At 40.3% G+C, this 24,584-nt stretch overlaps 6 protein-coding genes across 10 annotated transcripts; 2 read left to right on the forward strand and 4 right to left on the reverse strand.

Moving 5' to 3' along the window:
• Window positions 1-138: 138 nt before the first annotated feature.
• Window positions 139-2,359, reverse strand: LOC137740152 (omega-hydroxypalmitate O-feruloyl transferase-like). 2 transcript variants are annotated; one of them, XM_068479970.1, is made up of 3 exons: window positions 1,967-2,359; window positions 1,267-1,740; window positions 139-1,185 (listed from the first exon to the last, which is right to left on the reverse strand). In XM_068479970.1, the coding sequence occupies exons 2-3, from the start codon at window positions 1,711-1,713 to the stop codon at window positions 325-327; spliced, it is 1,308 nt and encodes a 435-aa protein (XP_068336071.1). In that variant the 5' UTR covers window positions 1,714-1,740; window positions 1,967-2,359; the 3' UTR covers window positions 139-324. The 2 variants fall into 2 exon arrangements, with proteins under 2 accessions (XP_068336071.1, XP_068336070.1); XM_068479969.1 differs by having other exon boundaries at window positions 1,995-2,358.
• Window positions 2,360-3,125: 766 nt separating this feature from the next.
• On the reverse strand, window positions 3,126-7,105 carry LOC137739934 (actin-related protein 2-like). The gene is made up of 15 exons (XM_068479688.1): window positions 6,967-7,105; window positions 6,669-6,779; window positions 6,423-6,557; window positions 6,263-6,334; window positions 6,082-6,160; window positions 5,738-5,787; window positions 5,453-5,556; window positions 5,275-5,343; window positions 5,109-5,172; window positions 4,752-4,820; window positions 4,425-4,508; window positions 4,269-4,327; window positions 3,952-4,018; window positions 3,614-3,697; window positions 3,126-3,483 (listed from the first exon to the last, which is right to left on the reverse strand). The coding sequence occupies exons 1-15, from the start codon at window positions 7,006-7,008 to the stop codon at window positions 3,403-3,405; spliced, it is 1,170 nt and encodes a 389-aa protein (XP_068335789.1). The 5' UTR covers window positions 7,009-7,105; the 3' UTR covers window positions 3,126-3,402.
• Window positions 7,106-7,243: 138 nt separating this feature from the next.
• LOC137739138 (large ribosomal subunit protein eL8y-like) lies at window positions 7,244-9,346 on the forward strand. The gene is made up of 7 exons (XM_068478642.1): window positions 7,244-7,325; window positions 7,445-7,495; window positions 7,639-7,840; window positions 8,296-8,465; window positions 8,560-8,688; window positions 8,774-8,866; window positions 8,990-9,346. Exons 1-7 carry the CDS (start codon window positions 7,323-7,325, stop codon window positions 9,119-9,121), a joined length of 780 nt encoding a protein of 259 aa, XP_068334743.1. The 5' UTR covers window positions 7,244-7,322; the 3' UTR covers window positions 9,122-9,346.
• Window positions 9,347-10,387: 1,041 nt separating this feature from the next.
• On the forward strand, window positions 10,388-17,419 carry LOC137739066 (protein ESSENTIAL FOR POTEXVIRUS ACCUMULATION 1-like). Of its 3 annotated transcripts, none has more exons than XM_068478545.1 (11): window positions 10,388-10,705; window positions 11,154-11,219; window positions 11,357-11,448; window positions 11,935-12,774; window positions 12,947-13,043; window positions 13,116-13,250; window positions 13,353-13,462; window positions 13,581-13,998; window positions 14,092-16,170; window positions 16,246-16,318; window positions 16,731-17,419. In XM_068478545.1, the coding sequence occupies exons 1-11, from the start codon at window positions 10,630-10,632 to the stop codon at window positions 17,155-17,157; spliced, it is 4,413 nt and encodes a 1,470-aa protein (XP_068334646.1). In that variant the 5' UTR covers window positions 10,388-10,629; the 3' UTR covers window positions 17,158-17,419. The 3 variants fall into 3 exon arrangements, with proteins under 3 accessions (XP_068334646.1, XP_068334647.1, XP_068334648.1); XM_068478546.1 differs by having other exon boundaries at window positions 11,154-11,216; XM_068478547.1 differs by lacking the exon at window positions 11,154-11,219.
• A 10-nt stretch (window positions 17,420-17,429) lies between these two features.
• Window positions 17,430-19,953, reverse strand: LOC137739067 (pentatricopeptide repeat-containing protein At5g14080). Its single transcript, XM_068478549.1, has 2 exons — window positions 18,161-19,953; window positions 17,430-18,008 (listed from the first exon to the last, which is right to left on the reverse strand). Exons 1-2 carry the CDS (start codon window positions 19,815-19,817, stop codon window positions 17,740-17,742), a joined length of 1,926 nt encoding a protein of 641 aa, XP_068334650.1. The 5' UTR covers window positions 19,818-19,953; the 3' UTR covers window positions 17,430-17,739.
• A 715-nt stretch (window positions 19,954-20,668) lies between these two features.
• LOC137739671 (ACT domain-containing protein ACR6-like) lies at window positions 20,669-24,377 on the reverse strand. Of its 2 annotated transcripts, none has more exons than XM_068479332.1 (7): window positions 24,149-24,377; window positions 23,269-23,314; window positions 23,001-23,115; window positions 22,818-22,885; window positions 21,807-22,415; window positions 21,529-21,633; window positions 20,669-21,442 (listed from the first exon to the last, which is right to left on the reverse strand). In XM_068479332.1, exons 1-7 carry the CDS (start codon window positions 24,193-24,195, stop codon window positions 21,101-21,103), a joined length of 1,332 nt encoding a protein of 443 aa, XP_068335433.1. In that variant the 5' UTR covers window positions 24,196-24,377; the 3' UTR covers window positions 20,669-21,100. The 2 variants fall into 2 exon arrangements, with proteins under 2 accessions (XP_068335433.1, XP_068335434.1); XM_068479333.1 differs by having other exon boundaries at window positions 23,269-23,364.
• Between the last annotated feature and the right edge of the window lie 207 nt (window positions 24,378-24,584).

The raw sequence follows: 24,584 nt of genomic DNA on the forward strand, positions 1-24,584 counted from the left end.
AATAATGATAAAAAAATTGAAATATCTTTATGAATCTTCTCAACCTCTCATTTTTATTTGAGATTAATATTTACTATTTAATGAAATTAAAGGAGGAATTACCTCATTAATCGAATAAAAAACATAAGTAAAATATGATAAATGGACCATCATTAATTTATGCTTCCACAAAGAAAATACACCCAATCACCATCGGCAATCTCGCTGACTGTTTACATAACACTACACAAACGAATAATAATAAGATTACAACAAGTGACAATAATTTCCAAATACATGAGCTTTAATTCGAAAAAACAATTTCATGCTGCTGTTGTTGGATCTCTAGGCATTCATCAGTTCTTCAAAGACATTCATGGCAGAAGCCGGAAGCCCCAGAAGCACGTTTATGTTCTTCTTTTCTGTTCCATTAGAAAGGAACAAGATCACTTCCTTCTCCGGCAATGCCACCGGGCCCGAGAGCACAGGCTCTCCCCAACCAAAATCAGTGGTGTAGAATGACAGCCTAGACCAAGTCGTGATCAAGAGTGTGGAGGCCAACGAAGGCCTAGCTCGCGTCAGCTCGAAATAATCTATGGCAGATCTCATGTAACTGTCAGTGACTATCTTGATTGCATCTTGAACTAGTCCGACTGCATTTGACAGTGGCTTGTCCAGCAAGTCACCTGCCTGGCAGATGGAATTTGTCAGTACAATGCCGTTGCCAAAGTACCCTTTTGGCAGCGGCGGGCTGAATTTAGGCCTCCCGTCAACAGCAAACATGAGCTTTATTTGTTGTTCAGGCAGCATATTTAGCGCTCTGGTCCGAGCTTTCCACACAAATGCAGAGAGGGCTTCGAATGTAGTGCAATTTTCAAGCGCCCCGTCTTCCCTGGCCTTCGTTTTGAGTTTTTCAAGCTTCTCACTGTCGAAACAGAAGGATCTGTACAGCATTTTTTCTTCACAAAGGTCCTTGTTGGTGCTAGAAGTGGCAGTAATCTCTGAGAATTCTTGATGCAGGTACTCTATCCTAGGTGGGTTTCGAGCTTTGAGTATGCTTCTGTCTAAAAACGGAAGATCTGTCAATTGTAAACCTCTGGCAATTTTACCCCACGAGTTCACGAATTCCATAGCGCCAATGCCATCAAACATACAATGATTCATGCACAGGCCAAGAGCAAATCCTCCACATTTGAATTTTGTCACCTAATGAAATGATCATTAATTTACAAACGTAATTTCAAGAGACGAGAAGTGAAATTGTATTGAAGAGATTTAGTCACAAACCTGAGCCACCAGTGGAGGAATCTCCAGTATGGTCTTTGCACCAGGAACATCATAAACCAGCTTCCCAAGAGTCTCGGGGTCCGGCTTTGTTATGTCTCCAATCTCTTCTATCACGCAATCTGCTTCAGCCTCAACGAAAACAGCTCCTTCCCCGGTGCAATCCACAATGAGCTTTCCCTCCGCGCTGATTGCTAATCGTCCAGCGAGGGGGTAGTAGTGGACAAGAACCTTCTTCAAAGCATCCTTGATCACTTCCACTGCCTTATCATTTCCCTTTGCATCCGATTTGAAGCAGTAAATAGTACGAACAGTCACCGCAATGTTCTGATCGAGGTTCGAGAGGAAGTACAAACCCTTCTCAGTTTCAACCGCAGGGGGAACCAGAGTTGGCTCTCCTTGCTTCACTCTCAGCTGGAACGCGTGGCCATTGGTGTTGTTGCTGTCCATTGCGGCAGAGTCTCCGAATTCAGCAACCTGAAAACACAGTATCAAGAAATGCAGAAAAGAAGAAGCAAGATCATAAAGAATTTAGGACTCATTCGATACTGCTTCTTTAAGAAGCATTTGTGTTCATAAACGTTTGCTAGAAGTACTTTTATTAGAAATATGAATTTTTTTTTTTTAAGGAAAACACGCTTTTATGACTCTAAAACACATTGTTAGAAGCGCTTAGCCCTTCTCGAAGCGGTTCCAAACAAACCTTTAAAGTGAGTTATGGGAGAACAAACCATATGAGCAAGCTGATGAACGGAAAGGAGAGTTCTAAAAATGGCTGAAAGGAATGCTCAGAACTCAAATGACGAACCCGAAAACTGATGAGGCTCGGCAAAGGGAATGGCTTTCGAGGTTCCAGGAGGACTGGAGGAGCAGGATAATTATAGAAAGGTGGAATGACGCAACTTATGAATTGCGTTACTTGTTTTAGAAAGAGAAGGTAATGGTGAAAAGGGACAGGTAGTTGTGCCTGAAATCCGATGATCCAAATGTTTTCGGGCTACAAAATGAAACTGCAGAGGCTGTGTTTTTCATCTGGAAATAGAGTACAGGGCAGGAAGATGGGTGAGGGTAGGCCACTGGTACTGAAACCTAACACACCAGACAAGGAATCTAATGTCATAGGAGAGAAAAGTGTGGGGGCTTATTTGGTGGGGTTGGTATCCAAATTCCATTAACTCCCTAACTCCCTATTGCTTTGCTTCCTCTTACTCCAAGTTTTTTCTTTGAACGAAGGAAATCATGACAATCACACAACGCAAACTCTAACATGCTTTCTCACGAGTAGCCCCACACGACGTCACAAGGACAACCAATTTCCACATAGGAACTAGTCAAGTCATTATACCGAAGTTACTGCAACTTTTTGAAAGCCCAATCATCATTCAGAGACTAGAGCCAACACAACTTTTCGAATGCCCAATCATTAAAAAACCCTACTAATTAAGGAGACAAATTCAAGCCTAATAAATTGGGCCAAGATGTGTTGAAAAATAGCTTGGTCAACTAATAACACCGATACTCTTCCAATTTAACCACCATTATTAGACGTTCGGTTTTATCACAAAAACCATTCGGTGATTTAGAGGTAGAAACTTCCATATATTAATTGTATATTATTTTACCATAAGATCGATGCAGGATCCGATTCTCCAACAATTACAAGTTATCACATAATAATGTCCTAACCTTTGCTTCCTAGCTCTCATGTTTTTGTAGTTTTTTTTTCTTCGGCCGGACTCGTGACTCGTAATTCCTGTGATCATTGCGGTGGAAATGGCACAGTAACAGTGAGGTTGCTTTTCAACATACACAGCGACTTGCTTTAGAACTTTGAAGACCATGGAGGGAGATAGAGACAAGGGTGTATGAAAAGTGTCACAGACGAATAAATTGTATTGGAAACAGAGTCGGAGATACAAAATAATCGCTACAATTTTACGGTATACATTTCCAGCTATACGGATACAACATCACACAAACTCTTTGCGCTAGGCTTATCGATAGCTCACAAAATGGTAAATCAAAAGTCAAAACACCAATTGATATTTCAATTTCTTGGGCACGCATGGTTTTACTTGTCACTCTTCGATTCCAACTACTGAAAACAGCTAAGCGGGTGGTACACTGACCTCAAAAAAGTCATGCCTGACCACACTTGCTTAGACAAGCAACTCCTTCTTCTAGATAATCCTCCCTCGTGATCCAAAATTCAGGAGCGTCCTGCATGTGTTAACCACCACATTGAAATTTTCTTAGACCACTTGCAGTTACCCATCTCCAATGTGGGAAATTGATGACATCGTATGGAAACTCGATGTCAGAGATAGAGAGAACAAGCAATGACATGTACCTTCATAATTCCTGCAAGGACTGCACCACCTAGATACACCATGTGCTTTCTTCGTGGAGGATCTTCAATTCGCAATCGCAATTTCTGTTCAACCCAAACTTTAGAGCGTGAGAAATAGAACGAATGAGCTCAGTCGATTATGCCACATTCAACTTGATGGCATTCTTTCTAATCACTAAAGTTTGGATATCAATCAGGATATCCCGACCTAGCCATAGTCCGTTTAGTACCACTTCAATATCAACATAATACACATGCTATGTTCCAACTGTTTCACATTTTTTCAAAGCTCGGTTTGTTCTCTTTCTTATCCATGAAACACAAAACTCTTATCTTACCTTCAGTCCATCTTTGTTACCCTTCAAAACAATGTCAAGATAGCGGTCCAGTATTTCTTTCTCCAAACTGAAGAAACACCACATCTAATATCAGAACTTCATCGACTCCTAAACCAAAATTTAATAAGGAAACAAAATGCCCATACGACAACAAAGAATTCATTCGGTTGTCAACGTAAAAGGGTAAATTTAATTTCAAGCTTAATTATTAAATATACAGAAATCTGACATCCCCATGTCAGATATAACTGGAAAAAAAAACTACTTCAAATAAGAAATTTATAATCCAAGTTATACAAAGAAGGGTAAGATATTACCGACTAGGTAATCCAGGATACATCGTGCTCCCTCCACTTAAAACAATATGCTGGTAGAGCTGCAACAAGGGCAATAAAATCATACAATCAATGACAGGAAGTTAAATGAATAAAAGAATAATCCAGGTTAATTTGCAATAGGATTCATATAGGTACCATCATCCTGTTGTCAATATCCATTTCCTGAATGCAGCGGAATACCATGTCCGCCATCCCATCACCTTCAACATCTATAAGTTCCTGTACAAGGAAAATATTAATGATTATTCAAAGCCTTCAAGCTGTTATAACTTTTATACAAACCCGGCATTGTGGGTGCTGATATCACTTTGAAGAGGTGCAAATTGCATTTAGTATTATATGTAACAAAATGATAATTGATTTAACAGGAGGCTAGACTGAAAACATTTGAGCAATTTAGTTGACCAGAGAAAAGTTTAAACAACCAACATCAAGAAAGAGCACAGAAAACTGGAAAGTTACAGGAGTGAAAAGAGCCTCAGGAGCCTGGAACCTTTCAGTGCCAACTTTAATCACCCTTCCATCTGGCAGCTGAATAAACCGTCATATATCAGAGAATTAGCATCAATATATATCTCTTTATTAAAATTATAGCAGATATAATAAAGGGGGAACCAAAGAAAAAAATGACAGACAAAAACGAAGAATCACCAAAATAAGAAAAAATTACTGGCATTAGAGCAAAGAAAGCGCGACATACAAAAAGCATAGACAAATAAAAAAGATCTTATAATATGGCCACCCCTGATTATGTCTTTTCCATCAAGCCTTGCATAGAAGAATTGGATATCTAATGAGATGCTATGGAAACTAACTTACAGTGTAATTTTTTACAAGTATGGTGGTCTCAAGTCCCAACTGATACTCCCTTTTGTAATCATAACTGCATCAAATTGGATACATAATTCATGAGATTAATAATTTTCACAACATTCCGCACTAAAAACAAAAAGTTCCATAACATAAGAATACAGGGTTTGTTTACCTAATATAGCAGAGCTTCTCCTTGATTTCCCTAACAGTCTCAAAATCAGCTGTTCTATTCATTGAATACCTTCACGAATAAAGTTTCAATCCTCAGTCAAATGAAAGTTTTATTTTAACAAACCAAAGATAGTGCAAACCATATTGATCTTACTAAATTATAAGCAAATGGTTCTCACCCCCTTCGTGAGAGTAAATCAACAAGATACGAAGTTATGTGTCGGCCAGCTACATTCATTCGCTTTGTAAGATGAGGAAATGAGTAGCCATCAACAACTGGAACCTAGAACGTTGAGCAAATTAATTAAAAGTTGATATAAAGTTTGATTTCCCTTCAATGCTTTCCATCACTGTGCATTCTCCAAGAACTAATCCGCTCAAACATACATCTGCAGAGTGATACAATATGCAAGCTGTTCCCAATACTCCTAATACAAAACATAGAAGTTTTTTGAGGAATTTACCACATGTGTAACACCATCACCAGAGTCGATGACTAATCCGGTAAGCAAGCCTGTAGAAAAATAAGGAAACAATGAAGCCCATGACCCGGAAAAAGCAAAACTTAATGTTATGACTGTTCCAACAAATGATTCTGGCAAGTAATAATAAGCGCCTTCACTCTCCCCATCAACGTTTTCCAAGAATTTGAAGTGCAACAGTCAAAAGGACATACTTGTTTGTAGAAATAACACGAAGAAAACAAAAAAGGGAGAATCAAAAGAAGTTGGGGGTGGTTGGGGGGGGGGGGGGGTTGGTTAATAAACAATATCGTAAGCATTTAACCTTTAATAATCTCTATAAGCACCTTGAGCATACAACGTTAGAACAGCTTGAATTTGAATGAAGACACCAGCAAAATTGTATTTCTCAAACATGGTCTCAACCTGAAATGTCGAACAGCACCAAATCATGAGCCAACAATGCCATAATTCACGATATTTATTATGGTACAGATGCGATTACCATTACCAAAACAAAAAAAATACCATTTTTTCACGGTTCTTTGAAGGATTAAGAGGCGGGTCTGTGAGTAAAATCTGACACTCAGTAGGATCTATCTGTTGACAGAAAGTACACATCAGAGTATTAACAATTCGAATGAAACTATAACATCGAAATTCACAATCAAAGGCAGCAAGCGTTTACCTTTAGCTCACTGTAAAATGCATGGTCCCAGACATGACCCATATCATCCCAGTTTTGCACAATGCCATTGCTAACCGGGTAATTTATATCCAGTTGATGCCGAAATTCCGCGCAAGCTTCTCCAACAATGACATCCTATTCTCATTTATAAAATTTACAAGAAAAAAAAAGCTCCCTGAACCAATCACTAAATCACGAGCTAATAAAGATTAAAAATTGTGTTAAAAAGACAATTAAAGTATTAACCTTGATTTCTTGTTCCATAAGGGATTCCTCATATCGAAGCAGTGGCCTTCCAACTACGCAAGGGAATACCGAGGTGGGGAAATTCTCTCCAGCAAATCCACATTTCACATACTGCAAGTTCAATCAAACGAAATTAACAAAACCCAAAAATTAAATTATGATTTAACACCTGCGGATCCTAAACAGAGGTCAAAATTTGCTGGATCGTTGGACACAGATTAGAATACAAGTGCTTTTTTTTATAAGTGCTTTTCCTTGTGTGTGAGGGAAAGCAGGAAAGCTAGATAGAGGAGTGTACCCCGGTGCCATTGTCGCACACGACGACGTTTCGACTGTTCATGTTCAGCTGCGTGCTGATGAGAGTTTGTTGCTGTTGGTATCCTCTACTGCATTTCTTCAACCTGAAGTTCGTTCAACCGCAGGAGAGAGAGAAGCAGTGTTGTTAGGAAAAACAAGGAAGAAAGGAAAGATCTTATGGGCCTTGGGTCCTATAAATTGGGCCACCGGCCCACAAGGCATCGCATAACTCAACTGAAAGCCCAGCCCGTACAGTCACTGTTAGTTAATATATAAATCGTGAGCCTTTCTTCTAGGGTTTACGCCGTTTGAGGAGTTTTAGAGCTACCAAGCAGGTCGAAGCAGCAGCCTCCGAGAATGGTGAGTATCTGCTCCCTCTCCGTCTTCCTCCGCCTCCCGTTCCACCACCGTCGCATTGGAGCTTCCATTAATCTTCACCGTCCTTGTTCTCTTCTCACATATTCATTTCTTTTACTCAGGCCCCCAAAAGAGGCGTAAAAGCTCCAGTCGCAGCTTCCAAGAAGAAGACGGTATGTATCTTCTGTTTCAATATATATATATATATATATGTATGCGAATGTATATGTATAATATATATATTTATATATATGATGATTTTGCGATTTGCTTCCATGGTGATTGTGATTGGTGGTGCTGTGTGGTGTTTTTATAGGACAAGGTTGTAAACCCGCTGTTCGAGAAGCGCCCGAAGCAGTTCGGTATCGGAGGGGCATTACCACCGAAGAGGGATCTGACCCGGTTCGTGAAATGGCCCAAGGTGGTTCAGATTCAGAGGAAGAAGAGGATCCTCAAGCAGAGGTTGAAGGTTCCTCCAGCTTTGAACCAGTTCACCAAGACCCTCGATAAGAACCTCGGTATTTTTCGATAACTCTTGCCTTTTGATTGCGTTTTCCTGGTTCTGCATTTTAGTACTTTTGTTTGGAGAAATTGTTTGGAACCCTCATAGGACTGTTATTCTTCTTCTTTTTCTCCAATATATGAATGTTAGATTGAGATTTTGATTTGATGAATAAGTTTACAAAGAATTTTATCTATTTATATTTTCGGGGTTTATCATTTAGAATGTGCTGATTACAAGTTTCTCAAATTCATGTTCCTTGATATGATTACGGCACAATATAATTTGTTTCATTATATAGAAGAAAATGTGAGATGTTGATAGGTATTACGGTTATAGTATATCGGGTGTACTGGCTCGTTGCTATGTTTCCAAACTGTTTTGTGACTGTATTGTCGTGGCCTTTCTTGTTTCTGCTGGATTTTATGGAAGCGCTCAAATTATAACGTTGTCTCTTATACCTGTGTGCAGCCACCAGCCTGTTCAAGATGCTTCTCAAGTACAGGCCTGAGGACAAAGCTGCAAAGAAGGAGCGCCTTTTGAAAAGGGCCCAGGCCGAGACCGAAGGCAAATCTGTTGAGGCCAAGAAGCCTATTGTTGTGAAGTATGGTCTCAACCATGTGACCTACCTCATAGAGCAGGTTTTGCTCTCTGCCATGTGCATGTGTTTTATGTTCTTTGTTACAGCGTTTACATTTTGAGTAATGTTGTTTTGCAACTGTATTTTACTTGCAGAACAAGGCCCAGCTTGTTGTTATTGCACACGATGTTGACCCAATAGAGTTGGTTGTTTGGCTTCCTGCTTTATGCAGGAAGATGGAAGTCCCATATTGCATTGTGAAGGGCAAAGCACGCTTGGGATCGGTAATATTTTTATATTTCCAGATTCTTGATTGTTTTAAGTCGGTTTGTCTATTATATATGAACTAAGAACAAACGTATATCTCAGATTGTCCACAAGAAAACTGCATCAGTTTTGTGCTTGACAACAGTCAAGAATGAGGATAAGTTGGAGTTCAGCAAGGTCTTGGAGGCAATCAAGGTGGGATTGAATTAAATTCCTTGACCAATTTCTCGAAGCTGTTGTTAAATTGCTTTGTAGTGCTTACGTTGTCCATATTGAGATTGAACGCTTTGTTTAATTTGGTGTCTCGCTTTGTTGCAGGCCAACTTCAATGACAAGTATGAGGAGTACAGGAAAAAGTGGGGTGGCGGCATCATGGGTTCCAAATCCCAGGCAAAAACTAGGGCGAAGGAGAAGCTCCTTGCGAAGGAAGCTGCGCAAAGGCTTAATTAAATTTGGTTGTTTTTTGTACTTCTTTCTACTTAGGAAAAGATTGTCCGAGTTTGCTTCTCCATTTTGTGTAGTTAAAGTTTATTTAGATCAACCGCTGAGGTTCTCTTTTCCTTTAAATGCTGCAATGTTGTTTAGCTGGTTGGATTAAGACTGAATGGACATGCCGATTTTGGTACGGTTTTGGGGATATCCAGTGATGAGCAATTACAATATGTTTTATGATGATTGTTTCTGTTGCACAATTCATATGCAATATGCTTATTTTGGTATACCATGTTATTTGGACTTTTCTTGTATGAGTCATGTACCGGATGAGCTTTTGTTTGTGCTTGCTTCATGGTTCATCTGCTAGGGATTCATTTAAGAGGCTCTTTTAAATGACTGAAAGTGTTTTTAGATTCCAAAAGCAATTAAATGCTTTCCTTTTCATGTGCTTTTGTAGGATTAACTTGCATTTTTATTAGGATTTGTGTCAATAATATTTTATCTAAAATACTTTCAGTCATTTAAAATCATTTTCTAAACGATGGCAGAGGTATTTTTAAGTATTGATTTTTGAAGAAAATTACTTCGAACATAAACAATTTCCACAAAAGCATTCTAAACGAGCCGACGTTATACAAAAATATGCATTATAACATTAGATAGAAGGATGAATATCTTGATTTTTTACATCATGAATGGCGAAAGAATGAAAAGAAATTTCCCATAGCCATCAATTCCCATAGCCATCAATCTATATAGGTAAAGATGTGAGGGTCATCGCCAAAATGATGATAAGACATTAGAACTCGTAATATTAGAAAAATAAATACCATGACTTAAAAGTTAGAACAAGTTTATTAATGTGGTCAGTCACAAAAAAAAAAAAAGTGTTGGTAATAAGAAAAGAAATACAAATTTGCATTTTTTTTTCCTCCTTTAAGGAGGACAACTGATGGCAACCCACGATTATCCACCTATTTCAAAAGGGAACAACTGGTGGCAAACTACGGTTATCTATCTATTTTGAAGGTAAAGACTCATAGAAGCATTTGCATTTGAGAAAAGAGATTTAAAATAAAATTTTCCAAAAATAAAAATTCGTTATATTGTAAAAAAGTTAAAACTGAAAAAACAAATTTCGGTCCCCCCCCTATATTTGCATATATAGATTTTTGCAAGGTCTCCACGAAAATTACACTTCGCTTTGCCTGTCCCGATCATACACAACCCAAACCCTCACCCTCTCTCTCCCCCTCTGCGACCTCTCTCTCTCTCTCTCTCTCTCTCTCTCTCATTTGCCTCTCTCTCTCTCTCTCATTTGCCTGCAAGCCTTGCAATTCCCCAAACCCTAGAAATCTCTGCCTCTCTGTCTTCCTCCCATTTTCCCCATCTGCAAGTGTTCGCTTGCAGAGGCTAATTCCGCGTTCTCTCTCTCTTTCCGCATCTCGAAGCCCGATTAGCTGCCCTCTCGTCTCCGTAATTCGCCTGCAAATCCTCTGCAATTCGAATCGTTTTGGCCTCCGATGGCGCACGGAAAAGTCAGTCTCCCTCAAGATCTCCTCCCCTCGAATCTGGTCGATTCACACTTCTCCGCCAAAGGTTTGCGTTCCTCGGCGTTTCTCAATCCATATCTCTTATCATTGCATCGATTTTCTCTGTTTCTTTCGCATCAGTTTCTTTTCTGCTCGATTTGAATCGCATTCATACATACACCTACATATACATATACATATATCTGTATTCTTTAGAATGTCATGTGTTGCAAAACTTTTGAATGTTCATGATATCGTTATCGTTTTTCTTTTCGATGTTAGTTTGGAGACGAAATTTGGGATAATTCTGTTGCCAAGGTGCTCATGTCATCTTCCTTTCTGTTGTGTTTTTCATTAGTAGTGCTGGTGCTATTAGCAGTTCATTGGACTATTCGTGCACTGTTTTCGGCCTATTTTATTTTTACTTTCGGTGAACTTCTTGGATTTTTAAATTATGGACAATCTGCTTTCGAAGAACGTAAGTAAATATGTATCTTTTCTGTTTGTCATCTTAGATGAAGCCTTCCAAGGAAACAGTGAGGAGAAGGCGCTAACGGGGTCCCTTGACTTGTCAATTGGTGGTTGTGCTCCCTTTCTAATTATCCATTGTTTTCCCATGTTCAATTTTGTTCACCGCATTGGCTTTCATTTACTGTATTTTTGTTTATGATTAGTGTGAGCCTGCCAATTAATTAGCTTAACATGGTCCTAATTGCAGATCAAGTTGCCTTAGACAGCAGCATCCCTTTGTCTCCACAATGGCTATATGCCAAACCAGATTCCAAGACACTAGCAACTGGAACGTCAGGAGTATGTCCTTTTCAGTTCTTCTCCCTTAATTGTACTGCTGTTAATTATTTATAAACTTAAATGTTAGCGTGGGTTGAACAGACAACTAGATTTACAGTTTCTAACCCTTTTACATACAAGTGATGTGACGACTTGTCAGATCCTTATTTTCTTTAGTGATTGCTGTCATACTTTGGTATCTTTACCCCTCTCTTTTTCTGGAGACCATAGTTTGTTGAATTCTACTAATTTAAATGCACTGTAGTGGTTTGAAGCCTCTCAATTTTGCCTTTTTCTTTATGCTTCTGAGGATTTTGTTATTGTCTCTTAAGCCATGTATCTAATCTAGTGTTTGAATTGAAAAAGGACATTGAGCTATCATAGGAGCGAATTATTATGTTTTCAAAAAATGATTAGAAGGATTTAGATTTTCTCTCTGTAAAGGATTATAATTCTCCTTGTTTTCAACCGTCATTATCCATTTCTAAATACCGATAAAAATGACAGGAAGTGCATGCAAATGATTCTCTGTCTCATGGAAACTCATCTGATCCCAATTCGAGAGACATTTGGCGTGTAGATGGATCTCAGGAGAAAAAAGATTGGAAGAGGAATGCACCTGATTTAGATAGTAGTCGCCGCTGGCGTGAAGAGGAGAGAGAAACAGGCTTACTTGGTAGGAGAGATCGAAAGAAAGAAGATCGCCGTCTAGGTGCAAGTTTGACCAGGGATAATACTGAGACTAGAGCAGAAGATCGCCGTGCAGGTGTGACTACAACTAAGGATGCTGCAGAGAATAAAGTGTTGTCTTCTGACCGCTGGATTGAATCCCGAAGAGATAACAAATGGTCATCAAGGTGGGGGCCTGAAGATAAAGAAAAGGACTCGCGAATAGAGAAAAAGACTGATGCTGAGAGGGAAGATGTACATGTTGAGAAGCAGTCTTTTTCCAACAGCAACCGTGCAGCTTCTGAGCGTGATAGTGACTCTCGTGATAAGTGGAGGCCGCGCCATCGCATAGATGGTCAATCAGCTGGGGCAGGCCCATATCGTGCTGCACCAGGATTTGGGATGGCTCGAGGGCAGGTGGAAAAAGTAGGATTTGCTGCTGGACGAGGGAGGTCTAACACTAATGGAAGCCTACAGATTGGCAAACTTGTACTTGGAAAATCTGGCCGTTTTGCCAATACGTATTGCTATCCCAGAGGAAAGCTCCTTGATATTTATCGCAAGCAAAAGAAGGATTCGACTTTTGATATGCCTGATGGGATGGAGCATGTATCACCAATAACCCAAGTGAGCTCGATTGAGCCATTGGCTTTTTTTGCCCCTGATGCAGAGGAAGAGGTATACAGATTATGTTGTTAAATATTTATTTAAATATCCACACACAAACATAAGTAGGAATATATGACGTGCTTATTATCCATAAGGAATTGCTCTGTAGTTATCTTGGTTAAACAGGCAAGCACTGACTTGTTTCTCTGACCACCATTATTTGCTGATGTGATGCCTTCAGGCTGGTCTGGGTGACATATATAAGGGAATAATTACTAGCAGTGAAGTGGTATACAACTCGTCTGGGGACATGAACGTATTAGATGAAGATGCTAAAGGTAGATAAGTTGCATACTTGCCGCATTATCCTTCTCATTTGTTTCTGAAACTAGTTTTTTCCATCTATTCAGGATCTAGCAATGTCAGTTTAAGCAAGGAAGAAGGGGAAAATGTCCAATCTGCTGAAAAGGTCAATTTAAACAATTCTTTTCCGGTTACTGGTGCTGAGTCACCTATTTGTGGCTCACAAACACATATGTTAAAAGGTAAGGACAAGCTTTTGAAGACCTTATGTTTCTTGCCCTTTCATTGGAAACTATTGGTATTACAGCTTGTTGTATTTGAATACACTGTTTACACTTTCCCAGAATGTGTTGCTACTGAAGGTCAGAAAGTTCTGACGGTCTCAGCAGTGGCTGATAGGGAGATTGATCCCAGTAATGATGACGCTGACTTAAAAAGTTCAAGATGCCAGGAGGTAAGATATTTTGGTCTTTGAAGCATCCTTTATTGGACTGCATTAAATTTGATACAGTTGAAATTGATAGCCAGTTTCCTGATGATTCAAGTTTCCGTTTTCATTTTCCAATTTTCAGCAAACCGCAAGCAGTGGTGATCACTATTTGAAGAGCAATGAGGATGCCTATCTCGTGGAAAGAATTGTCACACCTGAGGATATGAGTTTGTGCTACCTTGATCCTCAAGGGAATATCCAAGGACCTTTCCTGGGGATCGACATAATTGCATGGTTTGAGCAGGGATTTTTCGGAATTGACTTGCCAGTTCGTTCATTTGATGCGCCCAATGGATCTCTTTTTCAAGAACTTGGTGAAGTGATGCCACATCTGAAAACTAAATTTGGGCCTGTCTCTAATTCTAGTTTGCCTACTCAATTAGAGCCATCGGATGCTGTTGGAGGCAGCTTGGGAGAGAGAACATCTGCTCCTAACTATGATGGCGGGTCTGCTATTCTAAAAAATCATGGCATTCAGAATGTTGTAGCAGAAGATGAGGGTGTGTTGTGTTTTTTGTTTTTACTTTTCTATATTATTGTTTATGTCTACTACACTGTTACTTCAATGGCTTCTTTCATTTTGGTTTGTACAGAAATTGTATTTCCTGGAAGGCCTAAAAGCAGCAGTGATTACCTATCGAGGTCTTCAGCTGACATTCATGGCTCATTTGCAAATCCTCCGAGCCTTCATTCCCTTGCAAATGAAGTTTCAAAAACTAGTGTGCCTGATCAGCAGGACGATAAGTTGCATCCTTTTGGCCTGTTGATGTCAGAGCTCAGAGGCAACTCACGTTTAAGGCCTGCTCAATCATCTCATGCGTCTTTCGGCATTGATGATCAGGTTCATTTTAGAGATGCCTTCTTTGAGGAAGGCGCCATTATTGCTAATCAGAATTCCCTTGGTGCCATGATTGATCGACCTTGCTTTGTGGAGACACGGCCTGATAATTATATAAAAAATAACACTAATGTTAGTATGGGTTCTATAGATCCTCACCATTTATCTCACATGGGACAACAAAACAGTGGCCTTGACCCGGCAGAGCATATAATGTCACAGCAATTACTAAAAGAACGGTTTCAGCAGCTGAACCATCTTTCTCCACTTACTGTTGCACATAGTGCAGGAACAGGAGTGGACCGGTTCCCTGGATTTGTTTTTTCTGACAGCAAGAACCCTAATATCCAGCCGTCATTCCATCATCCAGTGGCAGATATGGAACATATTTTTGAAATGCAGCGTCAGCAGCAGCGTCAGTTGGAGCTTCGTCAACAGCAACACCAATTGGAGCTTCAGCAACAGCAGCGTCAGTTGGAGCTTCAGCAACAGCAGCGTCAGTTGGAGATTCAGGAGCACCAGCGTCAGTTGGAGCTGCAGCGCCAGCATCAGTTGGAGCTGCATCACCAACGTCAATTGGAGCTTCAGCAGCAACAGCGTCAGCTGGAGCTTCAGCAACAGCGTCACTTGCAGGAGCAGCTTCACCAACACCAAATGAAATTGCAGCAACAACAGAGATCTCAAGCTCAACATGTGCTCCTTGAACAGTTTTTGCATCAACAAATATCGGATTCTGGTTATGGGCAGTGGAAGGCGGATGCTACAAGAGGCAACCCTTTCGATCAATTACATTCAAGGAAGCACCTTCTAGATGACTTGCACCAGATGTCCCATTCCTCAAGACACGATCCATTGTTAGAGCATATCATCCAAGAAAATATAGGACGCTCAGGACAGACTGATTTCTTTGACCTCATATCTCAGGCCAAGCAAGGGAATATGCACATTTCTGATCTGCAGGCAAAGCAGTTATCCGCAGCATTGAGAGAGCAACTGCAGATGGAAGGGGAAAGGCGTGTTGGTGGGCCTCGGTTCGTAGATGAAGCAAGCCAAGTTGTCAGGAATCCTGTTGGTCATCACCAGGCTCATATGGTAGGATTTAGCTCTTCAGAAAATTACCAGCAACAGCAGAGGTTTCCCACCCATGAACAGAAACTAAGCCATCTCAATTGGAATCATGCCACACGGGAGCAACCTCAGGGAGGGTTCTACGAACCAAACTCTGTGGAATTTGAGAGGTCATCTGTTCCTGCTGGTTCCCATGCGATGAACTTGGATATTCTGAGTGCTCGCGGGCTGGGTCTGGATGAGTTTTATTCTTCTCATCCAGTTGGTTTGGAGCACTTGCCCTTTGGGAACAATGGACATCTGGAAGATAGCTCCATTGAATCACTGCATTGTCATGCTGAGCAAACCCGCGACTCAGAAGCTACCATGGCTTTTGCTGATTCAGATATATGGGCATCATCTGATGGTGATAAAGAACACTCAAAACAATTTTTGATGGACCTTCACCAAAAATTCAGTCAATCTATACAGTTATCAGAAGTTGATTATCAGCATCACCTATCGTCTTCCGGAAGCCGGGGAGAATCTGTACATCATCCATTTAATCTTCTTCCTGATCAACCAGTTGGTATGAACAACTCCTTCACAGAAGGGCCTTTTAGATCTAATTCCAGAGCATTTGTGGAAGATTTATCAGAGTTGGAGGGAAATAATTGGAAGAAACAGGGGGTGAAAAGCTATGAAGGCAACATGGGAGAACAAGAAGAAACATCAAGGGATCTTCGTAGTAATGCCCATAGCAGGCAGAGTTCACTTAGCAGTGCTGGTAATTTTTCAAATAATCTTGTTTCTTAGTCTCATCTTTATTTTGGACGAATTTTAAACTCTTTTGATGGTACAGGCGGAGGTGGGAGTTTTTACAGCTCTGAGACAGGGATAGATAAACCACTTGGAGAAGAGGTTTCTAATGGGAGGTAATTTTCTTTTCTTTTTCCTTTTATGTGCAATACTATTTTTCGAATGTGTGTGTGTGTGTGTGAGAGAACGAGCGAGCGACAGAGAGAGAGAGAGAGAGAGAGAGAGAGGGGTACTTTACGTTTATTTGTTTGGTTATTTGTAACTTTGCATGAACTTGTAGCCTCGTGTGCGTCATTTTGAATATCCGTTATTCTCAAGTGACGCGCTATTAGCTGGTTCATTATGAGATGACCGAGTCAATTTCATTACCTATATGTTGCGTATACACTATTGCTGTAGTGTGCGCATAAAGGATATTTCCCAATGATTTTGCAAGTTCGAAGTTCTATGATAGACTCTCTCTCTCTCAAGCTTACTTTGGTGATTTATAGCCCAATCTGATTGTAACTTTCGATGGTCCATTCACAGACTGCCTTCTACTGTAACCAAAGGGTATGACAATGCTTTGAATAGACGCCGAGTTTTATCTTCCCAGGACGTTTTGTCTGAAGCAGCAGTTCCTTTACCTGTCATACAAAGAAATCCAGCTGCAACCCAGGTCTATGAAACCCAAGCATGTAGCAAGAATGATGCGGAATTTAGGAGGACTTCATCTTACAGCGACGCATCTGTGTCTGAGACATCATTCATAGACATGCTCAAGAAACCAGTCATTTCAGAGGCTGATGCAGCCAACAGAGCAGCTGCACTGGAGCCGTCTGATGGAGGTGGCCAAGCGGGGCGGACTGGCAAGAAGAAAGGGAAGAAAGGAAGACAGATTGATCCAGCTCTCCTCGGCTTTAAGGTTACCAGCAACCGGATCTTGATGGGTGAGATCCATCGCCTTAACGATTGACCCATGTTGTACGACCTGTAATGTTTTTCGTTCTCGGTATAAAAACTGTACAGCTAATTTAAGAGACATGGTTACCTCAGATTTTTTTCCCCCTTCTTAGTTTTCCAATCCTCTGGATTCCTAGGTAGAACATTTACATAGTTAAAGAACCGTTGCAGTCATTCACCGGATGTATAGTGTAAATTGACAAACAGAGTTCACTGACAAATGTCAACTTTTGTACGAGAGAATCGTAAATTTTATTAGAAACCAAATTTCCCTTAATTTCGTTTCTTTTTCTTTATTATTATTAATTTTTGGTGCGCTGACGGACTAAAACTTTACCATTCAACTGCACCATTCAACAGCAAGCAGCATTTTACGATTCATACATCCGACCTCATTTAATGGGATAAGGTTTGGTGGTTATTTTGGTGAGCCGACAGACGAAAACTTCACCATTCAACCGGAAGGGGTACTGGATGAATTGCGGAGCAATCAAATTATCATAAACATGCAATGATTGCTGTGAATTATAATATCCGAACGCCAACCTCTACGATCTAAATTGAACCTCTGGTCTGAGCAATATAAACTAGAGCATTATTGTTTGAGACCTGATATTTCCCGGATTGTTTGAAGCAACTGCAGAGTTGGCTCTGGTCTTGAAGAAGAAGACAGGGATGCTAAAAGTTCAGCTGATATAATTTGCAACATCGAGGGTGCGGTTTGTCGAACCCATTTAATGTGCTCGATGGCAACCGGAATCTCTTCAGCGTCAGCTAAATACTTCAGCAAAGTTACATGGGAATCGGACTCTGTTACATCATGGCTGATGCCGCAGAGTAACTTAGAAGCAGCAAGAAAAAGACCTGCACAGATCAGAAACGCCTAAGCAACAAGCCAAAACATTTGAAACTACCGACTCTGGCACTCCGCGCTGGACATTTACTGGCGAAGCATGAAGGTACATGATGTGAAAATTGAAACATCCATTACGTATAATCATCAGTACAGAAGATACCTGTTTTGCACAAAGAATGAGTAAATGCACCCAATACAGTTTGTGCAAGCATCATATCCTGTTGAACAGACTTGTTAAATACTTCGAAAGCGGCTTCAACCTTCTTTTCTTGGCAAAGCCCTTCAAGTAGAGAAATGTAAGTCATCGTGTCCGGTGCAACCCCTTTACCCAGCATGTGGTAAAAGAGCCTCTGAGCCTCGTCAACCTGGCCTACTTCCGAAAACTTACGGATTAGGATATTGTAAGTCTTCAAGTTTCCGTTGCACCCAGTTGCAAACATCTCGTCCCATAGCCTTTTAGCAGGCCTCAACAGATCTTCCCTACAACATGCTTCAATAAGTGAATTGTAAGTCAAACTGTCCGGGCCTAACCCATTTTTCCTCATCTCCTGAAGAGCGCCATACGCTTCTTTCACCATCCCTGCTCTGCACAAGAACGACACCATCACATTGTAAGTCTCCAAATCTCTGAAATAGCCGCCGGATGATAGAACTCGAAAGACTTCCAGCAAGTCATCACTTTTGTCATGCTTACACAGATTCCTACTCAAATTGCTCAAAGTCAAAAGAGTTGGGAACCTCTCTTTTCCAACCATGAATTCGAAGAAGACTAACGCCGAGCCAGGATCAATTGCCGACACTGATCCTATCAAGACATTGAGAACATCATCGTCAATCGGAAAATTCCCGCTAACAATCACTTCTCCCAACTCTTTTGCTTCACATATCCGCCTCTCTGAAATCAAATCAAATATGAACCCTCTATAATCATTAGTCCTAGGAGCTACACCTAGCTTTCTCTTCTTCTTCAAAACCTTTTCGGTACCAACTACGTCCCCAGTTAACCGAAGTGCTTCGGCGACAATCCTATACGCCATGAAATCAGGTTTGCACTCTCTACTTCTCAGCTCATCCAATACCCAAAAAGTCTCTGATACTCTAGAAGCCTGACAAAGCCCGTGAACAACCAAAAGAGCTATAACGGAGCCGTTAATCTCCGAACCACCTCTCCTAACCTCATCTAACATACTCAAAATTTTACCCAATTCCGCATTTCCACAAAGTCTCCATATAAAAACACCAAAACCAACTGTGCTCAAGGGGACAGCTTTAAGAGTCATTTCATCAAACACCTTCTGGGCATACTCAAAATATCCATCGGATGCTAGCGCAGCCAACAGCGAGTTACAAATCCCATGCCCAATGTCTCCAATTAGCGAGGAAACCTCGCTGAAGACCAAAAAAGCGTTGTGGGTTTTCTTTGCAATGATTAGTGAAGCAATTACGGAGCGATAAACCGAAGCATCGAGACTGATCTTCTGGACTTTGACTTGCTTGAGGAGGGCATCAATGGAGTTGAATTGGCGGGAAAACGAGAGAGACTTGAGGACTGATCGGTAGGTGAGGGATGTGTGGGAGAAGGACGGTTGCTGGGAAGCCCAGTTGAAGAAGCCGAGAGCGAGCGAGTGGTGATTAAGGAGGAAGGGGTCGATAACTCGGGCCACGAGTGAGGGGCTCAGTGAGTCGCGGCAACCGAGGCGGTGGAGAATGGTCTCGAGAGAAGGATCCCATGAGCGAGTCGGCCTTGTGTCGTTGGAAGCGGAGATTAGAACCCGGCTTATTCGACTGGCTAGCTCCGCTGCCGACGAGGCTTTCATTGGCGGAAACAGAGCTGGCGACAATGGCGAGGCCTCATCAGCAGCGATGCTGTAAATACACTTTCAGCTCTACTAGTATTTTTCATTGGTTAATATTCAACTAAAATTACTAATTTGACTCGAAATAAAAGTTTAAAACCGCTTCCACGTAACTTATAACAACTTTTTCAAATGGATTATTGTTGTGAGGATCCTCGCCAAATTCTCTTTGTGAGAATTTTGAAGATTCTTTAATCATATATGTTCATCATACATCGTGCAGTTATTTTTTATCAAGTATTATTTATATTTAATTTTAAATAAAAAATTACAATAATTTCTGATCGTACGGTATACGATGAATGAATGTGATTGAATGATTCAAAGATCTTCACAAAGAGGATCCAGCGATGATCCTTTAGCTTTCACATGCATACACGAAAACTCACGTTTTCTGAACTTGTAAAAATTTAACATTAGTCTAATTTTTTTGACACTTTGAAAGTACTAGAAGTTTTTCAAAATTCATACAAGACGTTTAAAAGATGTTATGATTGAGAGAAATTTGTCGTAGTTATGATGATTACTCTTTTTCAACTTAAAAATTCAATAAAATCTACATATATAACAATAAATAATAAGATTGTGTTCAAATAACTTAAGTGTGAGCTATAAGTCACAGTTTTTATTGGTTTTGCAAATTTCTTAAAATAACATCATAAAACCTATTTCACGATGTTTTTGCCTCACTACGGCCCTCAAGCATATTAAAAGTTTGGACCTTGGAAATCAGTACCTACAACAACAACAAAACCTTATCTCACTCAATAGGGTCGGCTGTTTGAATTTTAAAACGCCACTGCGCTTAGTGTTGTGCCATGTATCTTTGAAATCAACAGGATAAGTAAAAATGCTAGAAGGTAAACCAAGATGAAGTCGACAACGTCAATGCTACGGAAACCATCCATCACAAAGTTAAAAACGCATCTAATCTTATCATCTTAGGCAGACATTGAGAGGAAAAAGAGAGCAATTTAATCTATAATATTTACATTATTTCCTCATTGAGCTATGTATGAATGTATGTATCTGTACAATCTTCTATCTTTTTACAACCTCTGTAGTCTGTACACCACACTATACAATTACAATACATATCTTTACAAATGTACAAAATATACAAACCCAACCACTATCTTGACAGTATCCAGAGTGGTTTCTGGGTTTCTTCTTCCTATATGCAGCTTAAGACGTCTGGTAATTTTGTTCTTTTTACAGTGTTTACTTTCCAGAACATCGAGAAACTAAGAGTAGGATCGAACCAACTTAAGGCTCTGGAAACTTCGAGCTTTGAATAAGTTTCCGAAGAGATATCCCATTGTTGTCCCTTGAGGAGGCTTTGGTGCAGGGCTTGAGTTACACTTCACCTGCAGTATGGTCTGCCCAATCTGTCTGCGAACTGAATCGATAATCTTGGCGTCTACTGGGCTTCCTGTAACGTCCGTGACATAGAATGTGTCTATTGCTTTTCCACTTTTAGTTGAAATTTCTGCTCGTGTGACACGCAAACTGTTCTCTCTGAATATCCGCGTGATATCTGAGAGAAGTCCAACCCGGTCATCTGTGCACAGTTGTAGTTCCAGGCCCTGCATGGTAAAGCAACATGTGTTGGTAACTTTGTGGACATGAAAACTGAACATGAGGGTTCTCGTCAGGTAAAAGTTCACCGCACCTCCGATGCCCGCCTTTCAATGGCTGCTTCAAGGCACTGTACAACACGTTCTCGCTCAGCTTCTGAGTTGATAGGAAGCCCATCAACATGTCGAATGTAAAATTCCTAAAAAGAAAAATACCTCGTGTGTTAGAAGGAAATGAGATCCACAACCCAAAGAGCAAAAATTGCAAATGAATGTCTGCCATTTGATGATTATGTCAGATCCAGCCGAGCTTTGCTGGCTTTGCAAACCAGAACCATTACATCAGACCAATTTCAATAGGAATTTATCTTACCTGATAAGCTTCCGTCCTCCCAGTATTGACCATTCCGTGAAAAACCACATACTGCATGTCTGTTAAAGTGCAGATGATGTCAAATAACAACTTTGGTCGATCTTTTGACCTCATGGTAATGACAGTGTAATCCTTCTGGCTGCAATCCAACGCGGTTACATGGGGTTTTGAGCCCTTATCCTCAACTCTCCGTAGTTCTGCTCTTTCAACCCTTTCATAATCCCTGTCAGCAAACATAATCTGATGTAACCTTCTATCTCTGTTTGTAACTCCAGGGGTTGCAAGTGTCATTTTAGCAGCCTTCAATTCACTGTTTACTTTGAGGACATTGCAAAGCAACTCCTTAATTGTAGCGAGACGGATTGGATCTTCAATTGCGCAGCCAGTGGAATCATCTGTGACATGAACTACAGCTGCAGCTCTAGTGTTGTGTGTCCATATCTCAGCGTTTACCACATTACAGTGAAGGTCTGCAAGAACCGCACACACTTCAGACAATAAGCCAGGCCTGTCGGTGCCGCTGAGCTCAATGGAGGTGTACTCTTCTGAGGGCATCATGCCGACGGAGTCTCTCATAGAGGGTACAAAGCCACCATTGCTTTCAAGTCTCTGCAAAATAAAAAAGTGAACTGAAAAATGACGACCTTTCCCATAGGTCTATATATCTTGGTCCAGGAAAAGATCATAGGCAATGCAGAAAGGTAGGCGTCGGATGCAACAACGTATCTCTTTTAGTTTTGAAACAGCTTTCCTTAAACAAAACTGAAATTATAGCATAAATTAGATGCCAGAGGAAATCATGTTTTTCTAAACGACGATTTGTCATAAAACATTAAACGATTTAGTTTGTCTCTTCCCATCAGAAATCTACGAAAACGACCTTAAATGCAAGAACTTAATTGCTTTATCATCATCTTCAGAAAAAGAACATAAAGACATAAAGTTTGTTTGCTACTCTTTTCCCCTGACTTCTTAACAGCCAGAGGAACTGCAATAGGATCGAATCCTTACCATTTGAATATAATTGATAATGTCCTTGTCTCTGATTTTTTTCCCGTCACGGTCAATCACATTGAACACTGAAAAACAGAAAATTCAGAAAAAACAGACTTGGTAAACTAGAAGAAGAGAAACAAAATACAGAAAAATGGAAAGCTTGAGTCTTGACATGGGAAGTTGAATAAAAAACCTTACCATCCATGAACCATACACCATCAGATGAGATATAAGCTTTGGTTATTACAAGGTTCACATCGGCGAGCACTTGGACAACATCCAGCAGAATTCCATGTTTGTTGACACTGTCAACCTAATCAAAATTTGAAAGGAAAAAAAATAATGTTCAATTGGATATTCAAATCTTCAACCGAATTCTTCGCACCAATATACATGAACGAAATCAACAAATACATCTCATAAGAAAACATAAAAAGTACTGGTCAGAAGGTACAAGCAGCCTCACCTGGATAACGGTGGCATCCTCGCAAGAATCGTTATCGATCACAACTCTGCAAGAACAACGGGCAGATCAGATGAAGCTTCTTGTTTTCTTTACATACTTCAAAGAAGAGGACAATCAAATCAAGAACAACGGGCAAATCAGATGAAGCTTCTTGCTTTTTCATACGCACTTCAAAGAAGAGGACAATCAAATGTTCAAAGAAGAGGACAATCAAATGGGCCAAACCAAGTAGTTTCCTGAAGGGGGGTCCAAAAAAAAAAAAAAAATTCATATGCCCATATAGGCTCCAAAATTAAACCCTTGGCCTTTTTAGCATACAGAAAACGATTTTCGCACACTCATTTTCTCCTTCTACACACCCTATTGAAGTGTTTATTTCTGTCCCTTAATTCTCTTTTGAATAATTCAATCCAAAAACCATAAACAAACCAACTGTGCAGAGGAGAAAATGTGTGTACGGAAATCACTTCGCGTACAATTCATGGCGAGGGAACAGATGGGAAGGAAAAGTCAGCTGCCCATAAGTCCTCTATGTAAAACTAAAATTCAATCAGAAAACGAAAATTAAAAGAATACATCTTTACTTTCTGAATCAAAGAAGAAGAAGAAGAAGACTCAACAGGAAAGGGAGGGAATAATTGTTACCCAAGTTTTACTGAAACAAGTAAAAGTTCTGCTTTTTCATCAACCAAACGGTACAAAAATCAAAACTTGAGAGAACAAAGAACACATAAATTATATCAGAATCATAATTAGAGAAAACAAAAAAAATTCAACGGACCCTTCATCTAAAAAACGAAAACAAACAAAACCCAGAAACCAAAAAAGCATAACAATTTACCAGAAAACAGAAAATCCCAGAAATATTAGGGGAAAATACCTCGGTGGGTTCATCCTCCTGACGAACTTGGCGTACTCATCGTTCATTTTTCTTTCTTCTCTTCCAAATCTACCGGAGATTTCCGAGCAACCCAAGACCTCAAAAACAGACAGAATTTAGAAAAACACCGACAATCTTACACATGAGAGTACATGATTTTAAGAAATATACTATATACAACGATGCCTCCTCCAATAATCAAGGAAATATCCACCCCGCTGAGAGAGTGTGTGTTTTAAACAAAACGAACGAAACGAAAGGTGCTAAGCGGGGCAGCGGGCAGGACGGGCACGGGGCCGTGGGGTCCGAAAAGTCCGTTCGAAGGAAAAGAGAGTACATCGTCAGCTGTATTTTCGTGACGTGTCGAATTGTGATTGGCTTGGCCAGCGGTTCGTCGCAGCCCGCGGTCCATTGGCTTGTGACGCTCTTTCGAGAG

Source organism: Pyrus communis, chromosome 7, assembly GCF_963583255.1.
Source record: "Pyrus communis chromosome 7, drPyrComm1.1, whole genome shotgun sequence".
NCBI lineage: Eukaryota > Viridiplantae > Streptophyta > Magnoliopsida > Rosales > Rosaceae > Pyrus > Pyrus communis.

Excerpts from the sequence above, each read along its gene's own strand:
- LOC137740152 (XM_068479969.1), bottom strand. Across the intron at positions 1,186-1,266 it reads TTCCTCCACTGGTGGCTCAG|GTGACAAAATTCAAATGTGG; the intron begins GTTTGTGACTAA and ends TCATTTCATTAG.
- LOC137739934 (XM_068479688.1), bottom strand. The coding sequence starts at position 7,008 with ATGAACAGTCGAAACGTCGTCGTGTGCGACAATGGCACCGGG. Across the intron at positions 4,509-4,751 it reads CTGAGGCTCTTTTCACTCCT|GAACTTATAGATGTTGAAGG; the intron begins GTAACTTTCCAG and ends TTCCTTGTACAG. Across the intron at positions 3,484-3,613 it reads TCCTTGCAGGAATTATGAAG|GACGCTCCTGAATTTTGGAT; the intron begins GTACATGTCATT and ends TAACACATGCAG.
- LOC137739138 (XM_068478642.1), top strand. Across the intron at positions 8,689-8,773 it reads GCAAAGCACGCTTGGGATCG|ATTGTCCACAAGAAAACTGC; the intron begins GTAATATTTTTA and ends CGTATATCTCAG. Across the intron at positions 8,867-8,989 it reads AGGTCTTGGAGGCAATCAAG|GCCAACTTCAATGACAAGTA; the intron begins GTGGGATTGAAT and ends GCTTTGTTGCAG.
- LOC137739066 (XM_068478545.1), top strand. The coding sequence starts at position 10,630 with ATGGCGCACGGAAAAGTCAGTCTCCCTCAAGATCTCCTCCCCTCGAAT. Across the intron at positions 10,706-11,153 it reads TTCACACTTCTCCGCCAAAG|ATGAAGCCTTCCAAGGAAAC; the intron begins GTTTGCGTTCCT and ends TTGTCATCTTAG. Across the intron at positions 12,775-12,946 it reads CCCCTGATGCAGAGGAAGAG|GCTGGTCTGGGTGACATATA; the intron begins GTATACAGATTA and ends TGATGCCTTCAG.
- LOC137739067 (XM_068478549.1), bottom strand. The coding sequence starts at position 19,817 with ATGAAAGCCTCGTCGGCAGCGGAGCTAGCCAGTCGAATAAGCCGGGTT. Across the intron at positions 18,009-18,160 it reads TCATTCTTTGTGCAAAACAG|GTCTTTTTCTTGCTGCTTCT; the intron begins GTATCTTCTGTA and ends TGATCTGTGCAG.
- LOC137739671 (XM_068479332.1), bottom strand. The coding sequence starts at position 24,195 with ATGAACGATGAGTACGCCAAGTTCGTCAGGAGGATGAACCCACCGAG. Across the intron at positions 22,416-22,817 it reads TTATCAATTATATTCAAATG|AGACTTGAAAGCAATGGTGG; the intron begins GTAAGGATTCGA and ends TTTATTTTGCAG. Across the intron at positions 21,443-21,528 it reads TTGAAAGGCGGGCATCGGAG|GGCCTGGAACTACAACTGTG; the intron begins GTGCGGTGAACT and ends TTTACCATGCAG.